Source organism: Myotis yumanensis, unplaced genomic scaffold, assembly GCF_028538775.1.
Source record: "Myotis yumanensis isolate MYYU_CA2020_CCGP unplaced genomic scaffold, mMyoYum1.0.hap1 SCAF_13, whole genome shotgun sequence".
NCBI classification, from domain to species: domain Eukaryota; kingdom Metazoa; phylum Chordata; class Mammalia; order Chiroptera; family Vespertilionidae; genus Myotis; species Myotis yumanensis.
Genome location: NW_027223764.1, coordinates 2,904,555 through 2,925,337, shown reverse-complemented (window position 1 = coordinate 2,925,337; position 20,783 = coordinate 2,904,555). Strand labels below are relative to the sequence as shown.

Here is a 20,783-nt window from a genome sequence, read left to right as displayed (position 1 = left end):
TTAAAATAACATTTTATTTTTCATTGTCAGTGATTAACTCTGGAGCCTACTAGAAGGGTATCATGATTACAGTGAATAAAAAAATATAGATGACAGAATAAAAATATTAGGTTACACAAAGTTAGTTTTTGTTTTTTGTTTTTTCAAAATCATCATTCAGCGACATTTTCAGGACATCGGAGCTTTGAAAAAACAACGACAGAACTTCACGTGGACAGTTTATTTATTTTTTTTTACATTTCCAGGAACTAAAAATGAAGAGCCCACGTGGAGAACGCCTGCGGACACCTGTTCCAATAAACGCGAGGCCCACAGAGACGAAGATGAGCCCCAAGAGCCATCGTATATACACAGTCTGTACAGAGGACGAGAATTCACCCCGTTCGGCCACCTCCCGGGGCTCACCCATTCTTTATTTAAAAAGAGAAAGAAAACGGATCTTCCTATACTCAGAGTTATTTTTCCACTTGATCCAGGATTTGTAAGCGTGTTTCCACTCCATAAATTAGTAGCTGTTCAGTAGCTGAGAAATATCCTATTTTAAATTATCCCAAAGGAGACCAGGACCTCCAGAAGGGGTTGACGTTACGATGTCGGTGGAAGAAGATACGTCCAACCAGGCAAGGTCCCCGTGAGCGGCAGCGCGGAGGGAGGAGGGCTGCACCCCATCTCGGGGGGCAGCTGGGTCTGGCCAAGGAGAAGGCGTGACGCCGCCCGACGCCCAGCGCTCGCGGTTCTCAGGCCGATGGGCTAACCCGGCCGCGCTCAGGTCAGCTCCACCTGCTCCTGCTCGGGTGTCATTTGGCACCGGAAGGAAGGGCTTTGGGGCAAGACTTGGGCTCTCAGGGAGGCCGATCGACAGCCCCCGATGTGGACACACGCCCAGGACGCCCCGGCCCGCGTCCACCTCGCTTCCCACTCCGAAGGGCTGCGCATCCCACGGCTGAGAACAAACTCCTTTTAAGGAGGAGCAACCGCCCCGAGTGTCAGACAGCACGGGTCCGATGAGGTAAACGCCAGACAGAGGGGCGAGGGGGGACGGCTCGCTCACTGCACGATCCCGGAGTCCACGGACGTCTGCTTGCGCGTGGTCTTCGGGGGCGGCGGGGGCGGGGTCTTGCTGGGCAGTGGGGGCGGCAGGTGCTGGAAGACAGAAGGCCGGAGGGCGCCCGTTACTGACGGGGATGGGAAAGCGAGGCCCGCAGGGGGCCTGGCCTGGCGCAGGGCAGGGAGGGAGGGGACCTGCACCCCCGTTGGGGCTGCCTTCTCCGCGTGGCCTGGGGCTGGCAGGGCGGCCGCGCTCAGGCCTGGGCTGCGGGCGTCTCTGATGAACCGCTTTGCACAAAGCCCTTCGGCGTCCACACAACCCCTGCTCTTTGCACGGCGGCTTTCAGTCTGGGCGCCCTTGATCTAGGGCCCGGGAATGAACCGACTGCAGAACTGGGCAGTTTCACGGTTAAGAGCAAGTCAAGAGGGGCCAAGTGGGACCCAGGGCCACCCAGGCGGCTGGGGTGTCACGGCCGAGCCCGTCTGACGAGGACCCACAGGTCCCTTCCCCTGCTCTACTTCCAGGTTCAGGATGTTCAGTCCCGGGGCGTAGGCAGGCCTGCTTTTCTGGTCAAATAAAGGCACGGAAGTAAAGATCTGATTGGTGGACTAAGCTGCTAGGAGAACAAGAGGCCCAGCCAATAAAGTGCGCAGACGGTTAGTCAAGCCCCCCCCGGGAAGAGTGTCAACACACACCTCAGAGCCCCGGGCGAGAAAGTGTCCACAAAGGAAGGAAAGCGCGCAGAATTCACGGGGAAAAGCACGCCTTCTGTTATAAAAATCCGCAGCCACGTGAGCCACAGGGTCCTGTCATCATGTGGTCACTGTGGGGGCTGAGCAGACACAGATATGAATGTGGTCCTTCCCTCCACACTGGGCTCATCTAAGCATATCGGGAGGAACCTGGACAGGGACCTCCCGGCCGCAGGCCATTCCCTGTGTGGCCCTGCACTGCACGCCACCCTCCATACATGGCCTGGCCACGGAGCCACGGAGCCCCGGAGCCCCGCGTGACAGCGCCACGTGAGAGCGCCTGGAGAGCCAGAAGGAAGCATGGTGAATCTCACAAGACTGCCTGGGACTGCCGAGGGTGAGAGCACTGGTTCAAAATGCTCGGAAGACTCAGAGCTGATATTTACACTAGCGGGCAGGCCGCGTGGCCACTGCGCACGAGCCTCAGAGATTAATCCTACCAGACCCGAGGCCCTGACCCTCACTGTCCCCTACACCTGGGCTCCTGAGCATAAAGAGAAAAAACGAACATGATACAGAAAAGTGTTAGTTACATGCAAACAAGCGGTTAGAATAAGATGGAACTTGGAGACATTGTAGAAAATAGGTCTACCTTTCATCTACCTTTCATCTAGCGCCAATATTCCACCTTTGTGTGGAAATGACCGAAAAATCGGTACTGCGGTCTGGGAGGGTTAAGGACTAAAGTAGTTGCAGGAGGTGCTGGCCTCGGGGAGCCAGTGCTGATAAGGGCTCCCCAAATCTAAGTGGGGAGGGGGTCCGGGAGGCACGGCCGGGGGTGGGTGGCCTCTGGGATCTGGGCTTTGCCCAAATTGGAGCCAAATCCTGAAGGTGCTCCGAGTGGCGAGGACCCGTCCCCCCCAGGAGTGGCCAGGGCGAGGGAAGCTCCCGGAGGAAGTGCTGGCGTGGGGGTCCCAGGGCCGGGTGGTGCACGGGAGCCCGTCCCCACGCTGCGTGCTGGCACCAGCTTCCTCACAGGTCAGACCACCCTCCCTAGAAAAGCCAGTTTCCCAAATCAAACCTCCATGAGCACTGCACCTCAGGGGAGCGGCCTCCGTGGCCACGGGGTCGGCCCTTCTGCCCCTTCCCTTTTTCCAGGGCCCCATCTGGACGCATGTCCCCATGACAGGTCCACAGGTGACCCAGGCCAGGGTCGTGATCGCCGTGGCCTTTTCCCCAAATCCAACCCCGGCCAGGCCTGTGGCCACACGCCGACGGGGGAGAGTGGGCATCGCTGCTGGGGAGCAGAGTCACTGACAACACCCGGGCTGCCTCCGACTTACCCTGTGGTGAGGAGGGGGCGGCGGGGGCGGGGGCGAGCCCAGCAGGTCCTGGCTGTCCATCAGGTTCCCGTAATCCGCCATGCTGCCCTTCAGGGGTAGGGGGGGCGGGACCTCGGCCACGTCCATCCCGGCCATGCCGTTCAGCTCCAAACCTGGAGAACGAGGTGGATTAAAAAGCAAACCCACGTCCCGCCGGTGGGCACGCCCACGCGCTGCTCCCATCGCTCCGGAGCAGCGGGAGGCAGAACCACTTTATCCCAAGCGATGCCGGCCAGCGGGCAGGGAGGAGAGCGGGAGGGGGACAGGGCAGAGGGCGGCCCCGCCTACGGGCATGTCCCGGGAAGAGAACGTAAGGAGCCGCGAGGCCCCGAACCCAGGGCTGGAAGCCACGGTGAAAACAGCCACGTCCGTCACCCGGGACCCTTCCAGCCCTCCCCGGAGCCCTTCGCCCCCCGGGCATTTAAACAGCTGGGGGTCAGGAGATGGGTCTCCGCCTGCCCTTTGCAAAGCCCAGCAGGACTGGGCACCAGCCCGCCGCAACCGCTGCCTGGAGAGCGTCACTAAGCGAGGTCTAAGGTGCACACAGCCGCCCGCTGCTCAGCGCTCTCCACGGGCGGCCGTGGCTGCATGAAATGAAGTTATTAGCATGAGCGGGCCTGGCTGCTGCCTCCAATAAGCCCAGGGAAGTGCAATTGATTTTTAAAGTGGACGGAGGAAGTGGCAGCTTGCAAATGGAGGAGCAATTGTCAGGGCGTCCCACCCTCCACCAGGGTGAGCCGCTCAGACAACACTGGTTTCCTTTCGTGTTAAAGAGGAAAACAGACATGTGGGCCGGTGGGTCTTTTCTACAGTTTCCTCGATGACGCGGCGGCTGATGGGAAGGTCCCTCTTAGGAAAGCTCTTCCGGGAAGAGCCGCGTGGAGGGACCCGGAGGCCTGGCCCGTGGATGGGGCGGCAGAACATACGTAACGCAACCCTGGCCGTTTTAACCACCTGGAGCGTCCACGTCACTGGCCTTTATCCCATTATAATGTGCAGCCACCATCGCTGTCTGTTCTCAACACGTCCTTGTCCCCCGAACGCAAAGCCTCCACCCAGAGGCACCGCCCTCCCTCTCCCCGCGCCAGGAGGGCCGGAGAGCCGGGGGCGCACTTGTCACCGGAAGCCTGGCCGCGCTTTGCCCTGCAGAGCCCTGTCCCCGGGACACGGCCAGGGAGTCTGTGCTCACGGAAATGGCCTGCTGCCTGGAGGAGGCGGGTCTCACTTCAGGGACGTGGACCCCGGGGGAGGCTCAGGGTGCCGGGTTCAAAGGCGGACAGCGCCCCACTCACTGGACTGCAGGCTGAAGCTGAGCTTGGTCCGGGGCATGACCGGCGGGGGCGTCTGCTGGGCGGTGGGTGACGTCGGGGACACGGAGAAGCGCCTCTCGCTCCCGATGGCGTTGATCACCTGGCTCTTCGGCCTCTGGGGCCGCAGGGGGCTTATCTAGAGGGAGAGGCGGAGAGAGAAAGGGGAGTTCGGGTCTGTCTTGGGCTGCGGGTGCCACCTCAAAATTCAGCGGGAGCCAACGGGACTGCCTGGGATGTTATTCATGTCAACGCACCAGCACGTGTCACATCAGGTGCCTGACAATCCCCCCCGAGAGACGGGAGTGGGGCGCAGAGGAGGCGGGTGGGTAGCAGAGGGCCACGTGTGGCCGTGGAGCGGAGGGGAGGGCTCGGGGGCTCGCTGAGCAGAGTGGGCCACCCGCAGTCACCCAGGCTGCGTGGTTTCTGGACGGGAAGGGGCCGGGGACAGACACACCGAGTGCTGTTTTCTGACAACACAGCATTCCTGTTCGTCTCTGGAGACACCAGGACGCCCGAGAACGTGGGGACCCTGCTCGGGCCCTCGGGATGGAGGGGGCGTGAGTGGGACCAGGGGAAGCTCCCCCTGATCCGTGCACGCCCCGCAGCATCGGTTAGGCAAGGGGAGGGAGGAGGGAGACCGGCATTTTGACGGGACAATGTTACAGCCAACTCCACACCCGCCAGGGGACAGCCCTGTGGGTAAGTGTGGAGGGGGAACCCCGGGAATTACCGTCTCGGACAGGATCACGGCCTCGGACCCCTGTGGGGCCGCGTCCACGGGCCTCAGCTCCTTGTCGAATATCTCCTGGTGTTTGCTGTTCCGCTTCTCCTTCTTCTTGTCCTTCTTGTCCTTGTCGGGGTCGTCCTTGTCCAGCTTGTCCTGCGACCGGGAGTGCATCTTCTTGGGCAGCAGGGGCTCCAGGGCGAACCTGGAGGAGAGGGCTGTTAGGTCAGGGGCCTCTCCATAGGCGAGCAGCTGCTGTCGCCCCAGATGTGCGGGGCGCAGTCCCTCCCAGGAAACCTAAGAGCTGCCTGGGAACCTCGACTTTTACAGGAAAGGGGGGGAGGCTGCAAAGGGAGGCGGACGGAGCGAGACGTGTGTTAACCGATCGCAACAGATGGACTGCGTTTGCACCTCAGCAACAACAACCTGGAGGAAAACCCGCAGCTGCAGGATGATGGGGGATGGAGTCTGAGGCTATGAGGGATTTCTGTCCATCTGCGAGGGGAGGGGGCACTTGAGTCTATTCCAAAGGCGAGCCCTTACCTTTTATTTATTTCATATATGTCATATATATATAGTATATATATTGATTTCAGAGAGGAAGGGGGAGAGAGAGAGAGAGAGAGTCAGAGACAGAGAGACAGAGAGAAACATCAATGATGAGAGAGAATCATTGACTGGCTGCCTCCTGCACGCCCCACACTAGGATGGAACCCAAAACTGGGCACGTGCCCTGACCCGCAATCCAGCCCTGACCTCCTGGTTCATAGGTCGATGCTCAACCACCTCATAGGTCGATGCTCAACCACCGAGCCACGCCAGCTGGGCGAGCCCTCGGCTTCTAGCGATTAGGACCGGAATATCCACGCGCAGTGGGAGGGAGCAGGCGGGTGCAAAGGTCGCAGAGGAAGGTCGCCTCCATCTGAAAGCCAGTGCTGAGGGCCCAGCTGGCAGGTCCCAGGTGTGCTCAGTTGTTCAGCCCAGAGCTGAGCTGCAGACAGAGGACCCGGGTCCCAGCTCGGCCACGGTGGCTGGACGTCCTCAGTCACAGGGAAGGGAGAACACCACACCTTTCTGCTCAGTGACACCAGCCAGACGGTGGGAGAGCGTGGCAGGGACACCCTGTCAAGTACATGGTCTTGGGTAGCTTCTCAGGCACGCGGCCACACCGAGCACACACACGCGCCTGCACACAGTCGCCACCTGCTATTTTAATGTACGACTGGGGGCGGGGGGGGCATCCTGTCCCTGCCCCACGCAGTCACATCAGAGACGGAAGGAACGGTCCTGGGAGACGGGAACCTCACTCCCTGCGCAGGAAGGCGGAAGGAGACAGGCCAAGGTGTGCTCAGGGCGGACACGGCCCTACAACCTCTCAGCGCTAACGCCCACGTAAGGGGGTCCTTGTTATGAGCACCTCATGTTTCTGAAAACATGGCCGATGAAAACGGTTTCACAAGAGATGGGGTCTCCTACACGGCCTCGCCGTCCTGCAGTCACAGAGGAGAGTGGTCTGCACTGTGATTTCTGAGAAATGTCACCTGTGGGTGACAGGTCTCTGCCACACGATTGAAAGAAACCCACTCCGAAGCCAGCAGCGTTCACAGAGCTCCCTGACCAGTGCCCAGCAGGCCCCGAGCCTGGCGGGCTCCCTGCAATGTTCTGTCCCCTTGGTGTATGACTGACCTTTTCCATAATAAGAACTTAGAGATGACTGAGGAACACACCAGTGCGGCTTTCCACCACCGAGGCATGTGGGACACCCAGACTTCCCGCTGGATCGCATTCACCAATAAACCCACATTGATTATGTCACATGGTGTGTACGTTATATCATCAGCAATAATCAACATGTTCATAATCGTCTTCTGGGTTTTGCAGAACTGGAGACAACTAATGTAGGAAGGAAGGTTTTAGTGGACGCTGTCCGCTTAGAGCAGTGGTTCTCAACCTTCCTAATGCCTCGGCCCTTTAATACAGTTCCTCATATTGTGGTGACCCCCAACCATCAAATTATTTTCGTTGCTACTTCATCACTGTAATGTTGCTACTGTTATGAATCGTCATGTAAATATCTGATATGCAGGATGTATTTTCATTGTTACAAATTGAACATAATTAAAGCATAGTGATTAATCACGAAAACAATATGTAATTATATATGTGTTTTCCGATGGTCTTAGGCGACCCCTGTGAAAGGGTCGTTCGACCCCCAAAGGGGTCTCGACCCACAGGTTGAGAACCGCTGGCCTAGAGGAAGCCATGTGCTGGGGGGACAGGCATCCATACAAAGAACCAAGAGGGGCAGGCTGAGGTTACATTTTTCACCGGGAGAAGCAGCTGCCGACAGCCGCATTGTGTTCTGCAGGTGGCCTGTGCCATTGGAGCCCAAAGCCCCGTCTCCTCCCCATCAGTCACCTCGCTAAGGGAGGAAACGCTGAGAATGAACAAAAACCTGGCCTCTATCCAAGATGCCTCCAGTTCAAGGTTAAACCACGGCTCCCAGGGAGAAGGCCAGGCCTGCCCGCGCTCGTGCATTCACAGGTGCAACACCCCGCACTTCTGATCCAAACCTGCAGAGCCACGGCACCCGCACCCCGACGTTCCTGGGAACAGGAACCCTTTCCATGCCTAGCCTGGGGATTTTCTGGGGGAGCCGCCGAATTAAATTTCTCTAGCAATCTTGTCGCAGGGACAAGCACACATGATTTAAATACCTCCAAATTGAGACTTTCCACGCGGACTTGGCCTTAAAAATAGCAGACGCTGATAAAAATTGCTGTTAAGGAAAAAAAGAAGTGGGTACAGTTTTCAGTTCCCCATCGGGCACACCAGTCGCTGGCAAGAAGGGGCACTCGGAGTTGAGTGTCCCCAGGGCACTCGGGAACGTCCTGTCTGCGTGTTGCCGGGGCCGGAGCCCGCGGGCTGGCAGGGTGATGGAGTGGCAACCGGACGGGGTTGGACAAGCACACAACTGCAAACTCCACAATAAAACCACTGGAAGCCCTTCACGGATGCTTAAATTGCAACATTGTCTCTTGTTGTATAATAAGAACAAAGGTTAGATGTTTGCTATTCAAAAGCCCAAAAAGTATCAACAAGGAGGTTCTCTTTGAACAATGAGGTAATGAGGGGGGAGAGAGAGAGAGAGGGAGAGAGAGAGAGAGAGAGAGAAAGAGAGAGAGAGAAAGAGAGAGAGAGAGAGAGAGGAAGAGAGAGAGAGAGAGAGAGAGAGAGAGAGAGAGAAAGAGAGGCTCCGCAAGGGCTCAACTGTTCACCAGCCTATTAGGTTCTTGTTCCCTTCCTGGCGGCTCTGTGCTCTGATGCTCAAGAGCAAATCCGGCTCCCAGAGGACTCGCAGGTGAGGCGGCTCTCAAGGAAGCCGAGCGACAGGCGTGCCACTGGAGGTGAGCAGAGGGGGAGGGTCCACGTGCCCCTGGCCAGGGGCGCACCATGCTGTCTCCTGGACGTGCTGAGCCGGACAGAAGGCTCATGGGAGGTGCTAACATTGGACGGAAACCTTTATACCCAAAGTGGTTCCCGAAGGGGGAACTTCTCTCTCACAAACTCACAAGACCCTGAAAGTCTCACTGGAAACTCAGTTCGTAACGTCATAAAGGGTCTCAGTTTCAAAGACAGTTTTAATTTTTAAAATATCCTCAGTTGTGATCAAACCCACCCAGGGCCCCGGTGGCTCCTCCGCGCCCCTCCCGCTCTCTCCCTGTTGCTGAGCCCACTCACCCATCCGAGCCCGGCCTGGAGGGCGTGCTGTCCGATGACAGGGAGGAGACCGAGGCCACCGACAGGGGCCGGGACGAGGAGGGCATGGTGAAGGACCGCACCATGGACCGCGGGCGGCTGCCTCGCCGGTCATCCAGGCTGGAGGGCTGCAGGGGAGGGAGAGGGAGGGACGGAGAGAGAGGCTCGTTGGCTGTTCGTGCCAATGGACTTCCGGTCTGGCGGGGTCAGAGTCTTGGACCACGTTGTCTTAACAGCCTGGAATCCTGACCCAAACTGTCAACACTTCTATGTACAGCACATGTTCCCACTTGGAGTCAAAGATGAAAATGAGGATGATTTGGTTTTAGAAAATTTTAGATGCAGATTTATTTTTATTTTTACTTTTTTTTTTTTTTTTTACCAAGACCACGACCCATCAGCCTCTTCCAAAGTCCTAGCAGGAAGCACTGACCAGAAAGCTGGTTTACAGAGGAACATCTGGAACGAGATGAAAGAACCTGCAAGACCTTTGGATGAACTGGGTACAACTCTGCATATTGAGAAAATGTGCCCATCAAGCACGTGTGACCACTGGACTCCTGTTGACTAAACACGATGCCCCTGCTCTTAGTTAAGGTGGCTCCTCCACGGTGGATTCGGGGCAGCTCGCTGGGCCTGCCACGAGGACTGGGGATGCATTTCATTCCCCAGAAAAGTGGTCTCGGGACGGAGTTCTCCATCCTCTCTCGGATGTGTTTTTGTATGTCACCAAAAAAGATGTCCCTGATAGATACCACATGTCAACCTCTAATCAGGAGAAAATACTCGTGCCTGCACCCGAGCCAGCTGTTGGCACATCTGGGACCGCAGCTGCCGCCGAAGCTCCTTCCTTGGCCCGAGGACGTGGAACCCCACACCTGTAGGGCACGTCCTCTCTGTGTGGCTTCAGCCGCCACCCCTCACCCCCACGCCGACCTGCCACGGATGACAGATTTAGAACCACCACTTTCACATCTGAAAAGTGGGCCCGTGCCTTAAATGTGTGTTTTGCATACGAGTTACAATTTGATTGGCTCACTCTCTCTTTAATAAGAACAGGAACAAAACTGCAGAAGGACCGTTGAGAGCAGGGGACGGGGTGCCTTTTCTGTGAAGTGCCAGACGGCCCGGCCAGTGGCTCCGTGGTTGAGGGTCAACCCATGAACCAGGAGGTCACGATTCCATTCCTGGTCAGGGCACATGCCTGGGTTTCGGGCTTGATCCCCAGTGAGGGGGCGTGCAGGAGGCAGCCGATCAATGCTTATCTCTCATCATTGATGTTGCTAGCTCTCTCTCCCTCTCCCTTCCTCTCTCTAAAAACAATAAAAACATATAGAAAACATGTAAAGGGCCGGATCATTGGTACTTTTGGCTCGCAGGCCACACAGGTTCTGCACCTCTGCCCGGCTCTGCTGCTGTGGCATGAAAACAGCCACACACAACACAGAGGTCGTGACTGCTTGCCAATAAAACTTTATTTACAAAGGCAGGTGGCGGCCTCAGCCTGCCAACCACTGGCTCGGAGTGATATGCGGCTGGCGGCTGGCAGCAGGGGGGTCTGCCCAGGCTTGGGCTTAGCACCATTCATGGGGCCAGAGCCACCAACTGGCCTCGGTGAGAAAACTAAAGAGGCAACAGTGACTTGCAGCCCAGTCCAGGCTGTGAAAATGCTCCTCATAGGAAACCTAGAGCTGAGCCTGCAGTGTCCTCTCCCGGCCTCTGAAACGACCCAGGGCCGGCCTGCGAGGGTCCTGCGGCTGGGCCCGGAGCCTGGCTTGTGACCCTAGAACCTGAGGATCAGGAATTGACTTTTCCAGTGGAAGCAGCGGTCTCCGCAGTCCTGACGGACCGGCCTCCGGGGCCAGGACGCGTGAGTGGACGCTGTCTGTCCCACAGCAGGGCTGGCCGGGCCGTCGGAACCAGGCTGGCTAGGCTGTTGGAATCAGGCTGGTGCTGGGAGTTAGAATCAAGCTGGCCAGGCCATCAGAACCAGGCTGGCTAGGCCATCGGAACCAGGCTGACTAGGCCGTTGGAACCAGGCTGGTGCTAGGAGTTAGAATCAAGCTGGCCAGGCAATCAGAACCAGGCTGGCTAGGCCATCGGAACAGGCTGGCACCGGGAGTTAGAACCAGGCTGGCTGGGCTGTCGGAACCAGGCTGGTGCTGGGAGTTACAACAAGGCTGGGGTTCTGGCTCCAGCAAGGCTGTGACTTCGCATAAAACATGGACTCACACTGCGCTCACTCCCTCCCGAGCACACAGGGAGCAATCGTCCGACCGAGGAGGCCGTGAGGAGGGGATGAGGGAAGCCCGCGGGGCTGGCAGCTGGCCTGTCCTCGCTGTTGTTACCGTGGCCTGAGCACCAACCCCCCTGGGCTCTCACCAGGCGCGCCCTCCCGCTGGCATCACACCTGATGCGGCGGCGCCAGGCTGAGCTGCCCCCCACCCCCGGGTGCTCCCTGCAGGGTAAGCACAGAGAGCAGCGTTTCACGGGCTGAGGCGCAGGCAGCTCATGAGCTTCTCGATTTGTTCTTTCCACACACTGCACACATGCCCACGTGGGTGGGAAATTCACGGGGTGACATGCCCGCCCCTAGGAGGGGGCTGTGGGGTGGGTCCGGGGTGGCGGGGGGAGAGGTGGGCCGTGGGCTCCCATCTCCTCCCGACCACCTCCAGGGCCCTGCTTGGCCTCCGGCAGTGACCATCCTCCAACAGGCGAGTCCCCGCTGACCATCTCAGCTCTAACCCCTCACGCCTCCCTCAGTGACGGGGACCTTGGGCCGGGCCCGGGCTCCCCTCTGACCTGGGACACTGTGAGCCGGCGCCCTGCGTGACATGTGACTGATCCTGTGTGTGTGTGAGTTTCCCTGTCGCTCCCCCCACGAAGGGGAGTTGAGATGCAGCCACTTCATGGACGTTACCACCGCCATTTCCCGTGGCTGAAAGGAGGTGCTGGTTTTGCTGGCCGACGAGCGACACAGAGGACCGAGGTCCCTGACGCCCCGCTTCCTAAGCAGGCGTCCCGTACGCATCTTAGTTACTCCGCCGCCGCGTGAGCCTGCCACGTGGAACGCCACCCCCACCCCCACGAGGGGACCGCTCACCATGGCCCGGACGCCGTACTGCTTCTCCACCTTCTCCCGCAGCTGCCGGAAGCAGGCCTCCATGCGCTCGTGGAAGGGCCGCAGGGCCTCGGTGATCTTCTCCCCGTGAATCCGGATCCCTTCGGCCAGGAACGGGATCTGGAAGACGAAGGGGCGACCCTCCTCATTTCCGGCCGCGCCTGGTCCGGGAGAGGCGGGCACGCAGGGCGGGGGTGGCACTGCCACGGGGACCTGCTGTGGCGCCCACTCGGATGGGCTGATTAAACGCATCAGCAAGCTTGTCACCCCCAAAGGCCAAAGTGTGGAAATTAAAATCGTCTGCGTTGTGCTCTGACCGGTTTGGCTCAGTGGATAGAGCGTCGGCCTGTGGACTGAAAGGTCCCAGGTTCGATTCCGGTCAAGGGCGTGTACCTTGGTTGTGGGCACCTCCCCAGTGGGGAGTGTGCAGGAGGCAGCTGATCGATGTTTCTCTCTCATCGATGTTTCTGACTCTCTATCCCTCTCCCTTCCTCTCTGTAAAAAATCAATAAAATATATATATATCAATAAAATATATATATTTTTAAATATATTTTATTGATTTTTTACAGAGAAGAAGGGAGAGGGATAGAGAATTAGAAACATCGATGAGAGAGAAACATCGATCAGCTGCCTCCTGCACACTCCCCACTGGGGAGGTGCCCACAACCAAGGTACACGCCCTTGACCGGAATCGAACCTGGGACCTTTCAGTCCACAGGCCGACGCTCTATCCACTGAGCCAAACCGGTTATGGCAATAAAATATATTTTTTAAAAAATCGCCTGGGTTGTAAATCGGCCGCATCGGGGGCGGGGCTCAGCACCAAGGCCTCCCTTCCCGGACTCGCGTTGTCCGCCCCCCGGAATGCCCACCTGGCGGGCACTGGCCTGGGGAAGAGCTGCATGCGAGTTGTTCACATGCAACCTGATCTGTTGGCCACGGGCCATGTCACTGTGCAGAGGTTTTTCTCAGCGAAGAGTATTCTATGGGATACGAGAGCCCAGCTCCCAAACGCAAGCATCTACGATTCTACGTCTATGGATCCGTGGTCCTGAAAGACACGCTTTGGAAACGAATCTGCATCTTTTCTTCCTGAAAACTAAAAATAGTCCCTTCGCTGCCAGCACGGCTGTCACACAGTCTCCCGCCAACACTTCCCTTCGGAGCGTGGAGACGCAGGTGACCTTTAAAAGTGTCACCAAGAGACGTTTCCTCCCCAGCACCGACCAGGACCCCTCTGGCCACTGTCGGGGTGGGGGGTGGGGGGCAGGAAAGGCTCGCTCCCTCCCAGTTCTGCTGCCAACGCTGCCCGCCCCCCCCTCGCCGACAAGGAGCTCGACACTCCTCACCGCAATCAGGAGAAGAGGCTTCCTCTTAATAACTTATAATTAAATCAGCGCACTGATTAGAAACAGATTTCCTCGTAGAGCAGAGCACCAACCTCGAGGAGCAGATTTAGAAGACGGGTAGTAAGTGCACAATTGAATTTCATGTGAACAAATTCTCGAAACCTTGTCAAGACGAATCACGGCCTAACCTGAGCTTGGCTGGCATCGATGGCAGGCAGCTGTGGCCCGGTGGCACTCCAGGCACTCCAGGCGGGGGCTGGGGATGTGTCCCCCTACCCGCTCCCCCGCCCCCCGTTTGCAGCCCTCTGGCTGGACCCACAGTGTGTTTTGCTGACAGTTGGGCCGACCCCAGGTCCCCGCCAGGCATCCGCTTCCCGCGGTGACTGCCAGCGGGACAGTGTGCGGTGGGGTCCCAGCCAGTGGGTGTTTAATATTCCGTGGGAATCGCTCCCTCGGACGGTGGCTTCCCGGCTGCTGTGGTCTGTTCAGGGGCAACAGTAGTAAATGCTGACGGGAATCCTTCTGCTCCCCGAGTCCCCCTCGGGGGCCGGCAGAGGCAGGCTGGGGGCAGCCTGGGCGGCTGGTAGAGGCGGCCTGTCTAGCTGGGTGGGAAGGCCAGCATGGGGGTGCGGCCTGCAGGTTAAAGCACAGCCTTCCTGCACACTGGGAACATTTCAATGGAGAAGGGTCCTTCTAGAATGTGCAGAATGCAACCTAATCCTTTCAGTGTGTCGTGTTGGTTTGATAAAACCCTGCATTGGGCAGATTCTTGACACCAAAGAAGCTACTTGCTGGACTAACGTTAAGACCACGAACTGCCATCTGGCAGGTGACATTTATGGGGCGTGAAATTTATCCCCCAGGGAGGTGCCTGGCCTGGGTCCCCTAGAACCTTCTTCGAGGGCGGGGTCTGCGTCACCTGGGGCGGAAGTGCAGCCATGAATAAACACCCTCTCCAACCGCTCAGGCGCTGAACACACGAACAGAGGCCACTGCTCGAGGCCTGGGTGGCCTTCGGAGACCCGTCAATCCAGGGGGATCGACCTGGCGGAGCATCGAGATCTGGGGACAGACTGCTGACCCCCACGTGGGCCCCGATTTGCTCTAGGCCGGGGCCCAGGAACCTGTCTTTCTAAAGAGCCTCCCAGAGAGGGGAGAGCCCCCTTGCGGTGCTCACACTGAGCGCAAGGCCCTTCTACCAGGCAGCGCCGCCCTTGAGGCTGGCCCTGTGTGTCCCGGCCTGGCCTGCTGGCAGCAGGGAGCACTGGGAGGGCAGCTCCGTGCTTGAGGAGTTCCACCCCGGCCACGACGTCGCACCTGTCACCAGCTGGGGACCACAAGTGAAGCTAGCCTCTCATTTCAAAGAGAAACACGGATGCAGCCCAGCGGGTTAATCCGAGTCTGTGTGGGCTCACCTCTGGACAGTGAGCTGGAATGCTCAAGGGGACAGCTGCTCTGGGGAGCGACCCAGCTGGGCCCCTGGGGAGGGGGCTGGCGCTCACCGGCAATTACAGAGCAGCCTGCGCCCGCCTCCAGGCCCACGGGGAGGAGCAGGCCCTGGCACTGAGCCGGGAGCTGCCCGGCATCGATCACCAGCCTTCACCAGCGGTTTTAGGAACGAGGATGCGCTGACTGCGCCTCGGTGGTGGGAACCGTGCTGGCGAGGCCCGGGGATTCCCGGGGGGAAACGCACTGCACCCACACGGAGTCTCAGAAAAAACCAAGCAAGCAAACTAACAAAACCAGAAGCGAACGTTCAGAGAGCCCCACACGTCTTCTTCACGGCTGCAAGGCTCAATTAGGGAGAGGAACACATGGGTTTTCAAAACATTGCAAACGAGAGCGAAATCGCAGGTAATGTCTGAATATGAGTTTCCAGCGCTTTTGATTTAATGAAGTTGCTAGAAAACAGATGGCCCCTTTCAAATCCCCCGCGAGCGGCTCTGAGAGTCACCCTTTAATAAAGTTATGAGGGGCCGTGACACAGTGCCGACACACAGCTCTCTCCGGGGGACAAATTATTTTCCTCTGTAGGACTCGAAACTCTTAAAATCCAATTTGCTGTAAAAGCTCGCAGGGAACAAAAATCAATAGAACTTCTGCAGACCGAACCAGTTTTTGTGTGGCAATGGCTGCATCGCCGCCAGGAGGTCCGAATTGTGCACCCTTTGGCTACGGCAACATCTAAATTGGAATCTTCCAGACACTTCAACTCTCCCCCTGTTTTTAGTAACAGGAAACCACCCACAGGAGGCTTCCATCCCAGGCAGCTTGGCCCAGGAGGTCCCAGCGTCTCTTTCTTCCTTTCTTTCCTTCTGACTTTTTTCTTTTTAAATACATTTTTATTGATTTCACAGAGGAAGGGAGAGGAAGAGAGAGAAACATCAATGATGAGAGAGAATCATGGATCGGCTGCCTCCTGCACGCCCCTTCTGGCCTCCCACTGGGGATCGAGCCTGCGACCAGGGCATGTGCCCTGACCGGGCATCCAACCATGACCTCCTGGTTCATAGGTCGATGCCCAACCACTGAACCACACTGGCCAGGCCCAACACTTCTTATCAGAGTAATCCCAAGCCAAACAGATGTCAGGTGCCTGCGATGTGCGGCACAGTCCCACCCACTAGGGTGGCTTTTCAACACTCGCACACAAACAACAGAAACGGAAAGCAGCACGTGTTGGGGAGGATGTGGAGCCACGGGGACCCTGTACATGACCTCGGGCGGGATGACAAAATGGTGCAGCTGCTGTGGCCAACCGCCTGGTGGCTTCTCCAAGGATGGAAAGTAGAGTCAGTGCATCAGCAGCACCCCACTTCTGAGTGCACCCCCCACGCCAGCGAAAGCAGGGAATCGAACAGGTTCACAGCCACGTGATTCACAGTTGCCAACAGGTGGGAACAGCCCAGTGACCCTCGGTGAGCGAACGATTAAGAATGTGGTTGACAGACACAACGGAATGTCATTCAGCCTCAAAAAGGAGGCGTGTTCTGACGCGTCACAACGTAGATGAACTCGGGGACACACTGCTAAGGGAAATAAGCCAGGCGCAGAGGGATGGATGCTGTGTGATCCCCCTTATGTGAGGCTCCTCGAGGAGGGGAGTTCGTAGGGACAGAAAGGAGAAGGGGGCGCCGGGAGCAGGAAGAATGGGGAGCCGTTTACTGGGGACAGAGTTTTAGTTTTGCAAGACAGAGAGTCCCGGAGACGCTGGTGTGATGGTCGCACCACAGTGCGGGTGTACGTAATGCCACTGAACTGTGCGTTAAAACGGTTAAAGTGATAAAGTGTGTGCTCTGTAAATTTGACCACAGTCAAATATAACATAAGCCCGCTCCACCCTAAGAGGCCACACTAGCTAATGGGCCGATGATGGAGGAGCCACGCAGGTGAGGCTCGGACTGGCCAGGACAGAGGGGTCCCCAGAGGTGTCTCCTCAGGAGGAGCCGACTGTGTCAGGGACCCAGGGTCGGCCTGGGAGCCTCGCTTAGCAAGGCGGCCAGGGGAGCCACGCCCGGCCGGGCGCACGGAGACCTGGGCTCCCTGACATCCCCCCAGCCTGAGCTCTGCACCCAGCCAGCTGTGGGTTACACCAGCCAGCACCCTGCTCGCCGCCCATGAGAGAAAACAGCCGCAAGAAGCGAGCTGCCCAAAGTGGGCAGAGCAGGTGGGCAGGGCTCCCAGGAGAACCAGGCATCGCTCGCCGAGGCTCCGAGATGCTCAGATGTTGAACAGGCAGCGTCCACGGAACACAGACACCCTCCGAGGTCACCCGCCCTTTTAGGACCACGCTCCTCCGAGGAAAGACTCGGAGGTCTCAGGAACACGAGTAGAAAAGCAAAGCAATGAGCCGCATTGTGGTTGGGAAACCCAGATGTGACGCCCCGCACCTCTCCCCCCCACCCTCCCTCGTGCCCCCCGAAGCTGCGTTCCCACACTCACCTGCCACGCGATCAGGTCCTTGAGCTTCTCGATCTTCTCGTGCGCCTCCGGGTGCTCCTGCAGGTACCGCTCCGTGAAGAAGGCCTGGAGGGGCGGGAGCCACTCAGTACCCCCAGCACCCACCATGCACTCTGCACACCCACTGTGGGCCAGGCCCCGGGGACAGAGCTGTGGGTAAGACACACTCACACTCACACTCCTGGATTCACAAGGACAGGGGGTGGCTTGTGGTGGGAACGCCAGGCCCAGACCACACCGCTGTCGGTCAACCCTGCCCACTCCCATCTAGATGCTTCCCGGGGGCCAGCTGGCCCTCTCCACGGAGCCGCCCTGACAGACTCGATCCTGTGGCCTCAGGGGTCCCAGGGCTCATGAAAGCCACAGGGGTCCCTCTTAGAGCCAACCTGGGGGGACCGTGCCCCGCCCAGGCCTGGCCATGGGGGGCCCTTGACCGTCTCCAGCCTGCAGGGGCTGCCCGGGCCTCCTGGCCTGGCCTTAGGCCGCTCGGGAGACCAGGGTGGGCTGTCCCTGGACAGGGCTGTGGAGAGCTGGCGGGCCACCTGCCTTTTCGTAGTTGGTGAAGCCACCCATGACGGCCGGGTCCACGATGCCGGTGAGGAACATGGAGAGGGGGTTGATGGGCAGGCTGGGGTCCTCCAGGTGCTGCTGCACCATGCTGTCCAGCTTGTCGTTGGTCAACTGCATGGTCTCGATGGCGTTCTCCAGGGGGCTGATCTCCACCTGTGGGGGCAGCACAGGCGTCAGGCTGGCTGCTTCCGCGCCCATTGCCGGTCCAGCCAGGAAAAGAGGGTTCCATGTGCTCTAGAACCACATCTGGATTTTCAAGGGGATTCACTGGAAACTAAATGGCAGCCAACGCCATCCGGCTAAGACCCTGCCAGGGGACGGCAGACAGGAGACACTACAAAATGGGCATCTTTCAACCGGACCGCATATGCAGGCCATCGCTGCTGCCACGAGTTCGTGGGGAGCCTGTGGCCGACGAGTCCCTAAGGAAACTGCCCCACAGCGCTCCGCAGGCAAAGCAGGGTTAGCTAATGAGATGCAAGTCTTTATTTCTTTAAAAGGTGCTGGGGAGGCGCCCGGCCGGTGTGGCTCAGTGGTTGAGCGTCTTCCCATGTACCAGGAGGTCACTGGTTCCATTCCCGGCCAGGGCACATGCTCAATCCCCAGTCGGGGGCATGCAGGAGGCAGCCGATGCATGATGCTCTCTCATCATTGATATTTCTCTTTCTCTCTCCCTCTCTCTGAAATTAATAAAAGGACATTTTTTTCTCTAAAGTGCCAGGGAGGAGTAGCAAGCTATCTAGGCTTGAAATGAGCAAGTGCTATTAATCAAGGTGTTTGTCATGCAAATGGCGATGAAATCATAGGAAGGAGCTGGGAAAAGCCCTATGCAAATGGGGCCTGGCCCTAAGCTCTCCAGTAGCTAAGAGGAGGGGCTGTCAGACCATGGGGAGGGCTGGTGCACCGCCCGTGGGAGGCGTGAAGCTCAGCCTCCGTTTCCCATAAGCTCCACTAGCTGTGCTCACCCATCTCACTAGGACAGCGGTTCTCAACCTGTGGGTCGAGACCCCTCTGGGGGTGGAACGACCCTTTCACAGGGGTCGCCTAAGACCATCGGAAAACACATATAAAATCACATATTGTTTTTGTGATTAATCACTATGCTTTAATTATGTTCAATTTGTAACAATGAAAATACATCCTGCATATCAGATATTTATATTACGATTCATCACAGTAGCAAAATTACAGTTATGAAGTAGCAATGAAAATAATTTTATGGTTGGGGGTCACCACAACATGAGGAACTGTATTAAAGGGTCGCGGCATTAGGAAGGTTGAGAACCACTGCACTAGGAGGTTTGAGGATGAAGAGACGGGGGAGGGGGGAGTGTGATGTCGGGCTCAGTCTGTCTGATCTGGGGGCGGCATGCGCACTGGGCAGTGAACACACGGCACACGTCGGGAAGCCTGAGCGAGGGCCACGACAATCCCTCCCGGGCGTGTCCTTACCATGAAAACCGACTTGACCTCAAACCACCTGAGAATTCCAGGCAGCTTGTACGCGGTCGTGTAGACGGTCCTCTCGATCCACATGTTCTGCGAAGGGAACACACGCCTGTGTGAGCAGGGTCAGCAGCTCGGCGGCTTCTGCCTCAGTGGGGCTTCCGGCCCTCGTAAGGCCAGCCCCCAGGATGGGGTCCCCCTGGGAGGGAGGACGCTCGGGGAAATGAGGGGGTTCCCTCGGAGCAAACGGGTTTCTGGAAAGGCTGCCCTGAGTGAGGCCCGGGCCTTACTGAGCCGTCACGTCAAGGAAACTCAAAGGCACGTGCATTGAGGCCAAGGGGGCTTCGTTAAAGTGACTCTCACATAATAACAAAACCAGTGCTTTAAGCTTTAATATTTCCACATAACCGGCACATGCTTACGTTCTAAAATAAAGATATGCTCAGACACGGTCACTTACACGTTCACTAAGCATTGAAAAGTGAGTACAGTTTCAATAAAAACACCACTTTACAATCTACATGTTTTGTAAAGGCTGCCTTACATATGGGAGGCAACTGTTTCCGCCAACAAACACAACTCCTTCACCCCGCCTCCTGCGCTGTCACCTCCCTGCACCTGGGGCGGGTGCTCCCTGAGCGGCTGAGTCTGTGCACAGGGACCCCGATACAGACACAGGGCACAAAGGGCACCTGTGCCGGGACCCGGGTCTGGATGAGGCGGCTCGGACACACCCAGGGGGAGGCACCTGCGTGCTGTGAACTCAGACACTTTCATAGCCCGTCACCTGTCACAGCCTCCTGGGGACCTGGGACGTCGCCTGAGACGCCATTGTCTATGTTTGAGGGGCGCTATGCTAGGGTGTCTGCACGGTGGGGCCTTTGAGGCTGTACTATCCCATAGCCCGTTCGTTTGGTTGGGGGTGGAATGAGCTTTAGGGGTGTGTGTGTGTGTGTGTGTGTGTGTGTGTGTGTGTTTACCGCAAATTCATTGTCTGGGTCTTTCTCTCCCTTGCGGACCGGCCGAGAATATTCAAATCGCTGGACCTCGTTCACCCTGTAAAAGCTGCAGAGAGAGAAATCATTAGGCATTTAACCCCCAAAGCAGTCGATTTCCTTTGCGAGGCGAGGCCGTGCCTCCCAACGGGCCACCTGTTCCCTAAAATATCCCTGACCTTGACCGGAGGCGCTAGCTGAGCCTCTCTCTCCCCGCAGCTTCGACGCGGATGTTGGCAGGTGGAAAAATGAGCTGGAGCTGCCTCCTCCCCGTCCCCCAAACCCTTAGGGAGACCAGATGCAGAGTGACAGAGAGACGCCCAGCGGCGAAGGTGACTCGGAGGAGAGGGAAAGGCCCGCCGCCACGCCTGTGCTGGTTACGTAAAACTGTCAATTAATAATGGATCCGCTGAACTTAGTCTTT

The 20,783-nt window shown here is 57.8% G+C and overlaps 1 protein-coding gene across 1 annotated transcript in view; it reads right to left on the bottom strand.

Moving 5' to 3' along the window:
• Positions 1-205: 205 nt before the first annotated feature.
• DOCK1 (dedicator of cytokinesis 1) overlaps positions 206-20,783 on the bottom strand; it is a 288,779-nt gene continuing 268,201 nt past the window's right edge. The window contains 10 exon segments of the mRNA XM_070432089.1: positions 206-1,143; positions 3,084-3,235; positions 4,415-4,568; positions 5,163-5,361; positions 8,898-9,043; positions 12,019-12,156; positions 17,331-17,414; positions 17,895-18,071; positions 19,371-19,457; positions 20,345-20,429. Coding sequence (XP_070288190.1) covers positions 1,048-1,143; positions 3,084-3,235; positions 4,415-4,568; positions 5,163-5,361; positions 8,898-9,043; positions 12,019-12,156; positions 17,331-17,414; positions 17,895-18,071; positions 19,371-19,457; positions 20,345-20,429 — 1,318 coding nt within the window. The 3' untranslated portion in view covers positions 206-1,047.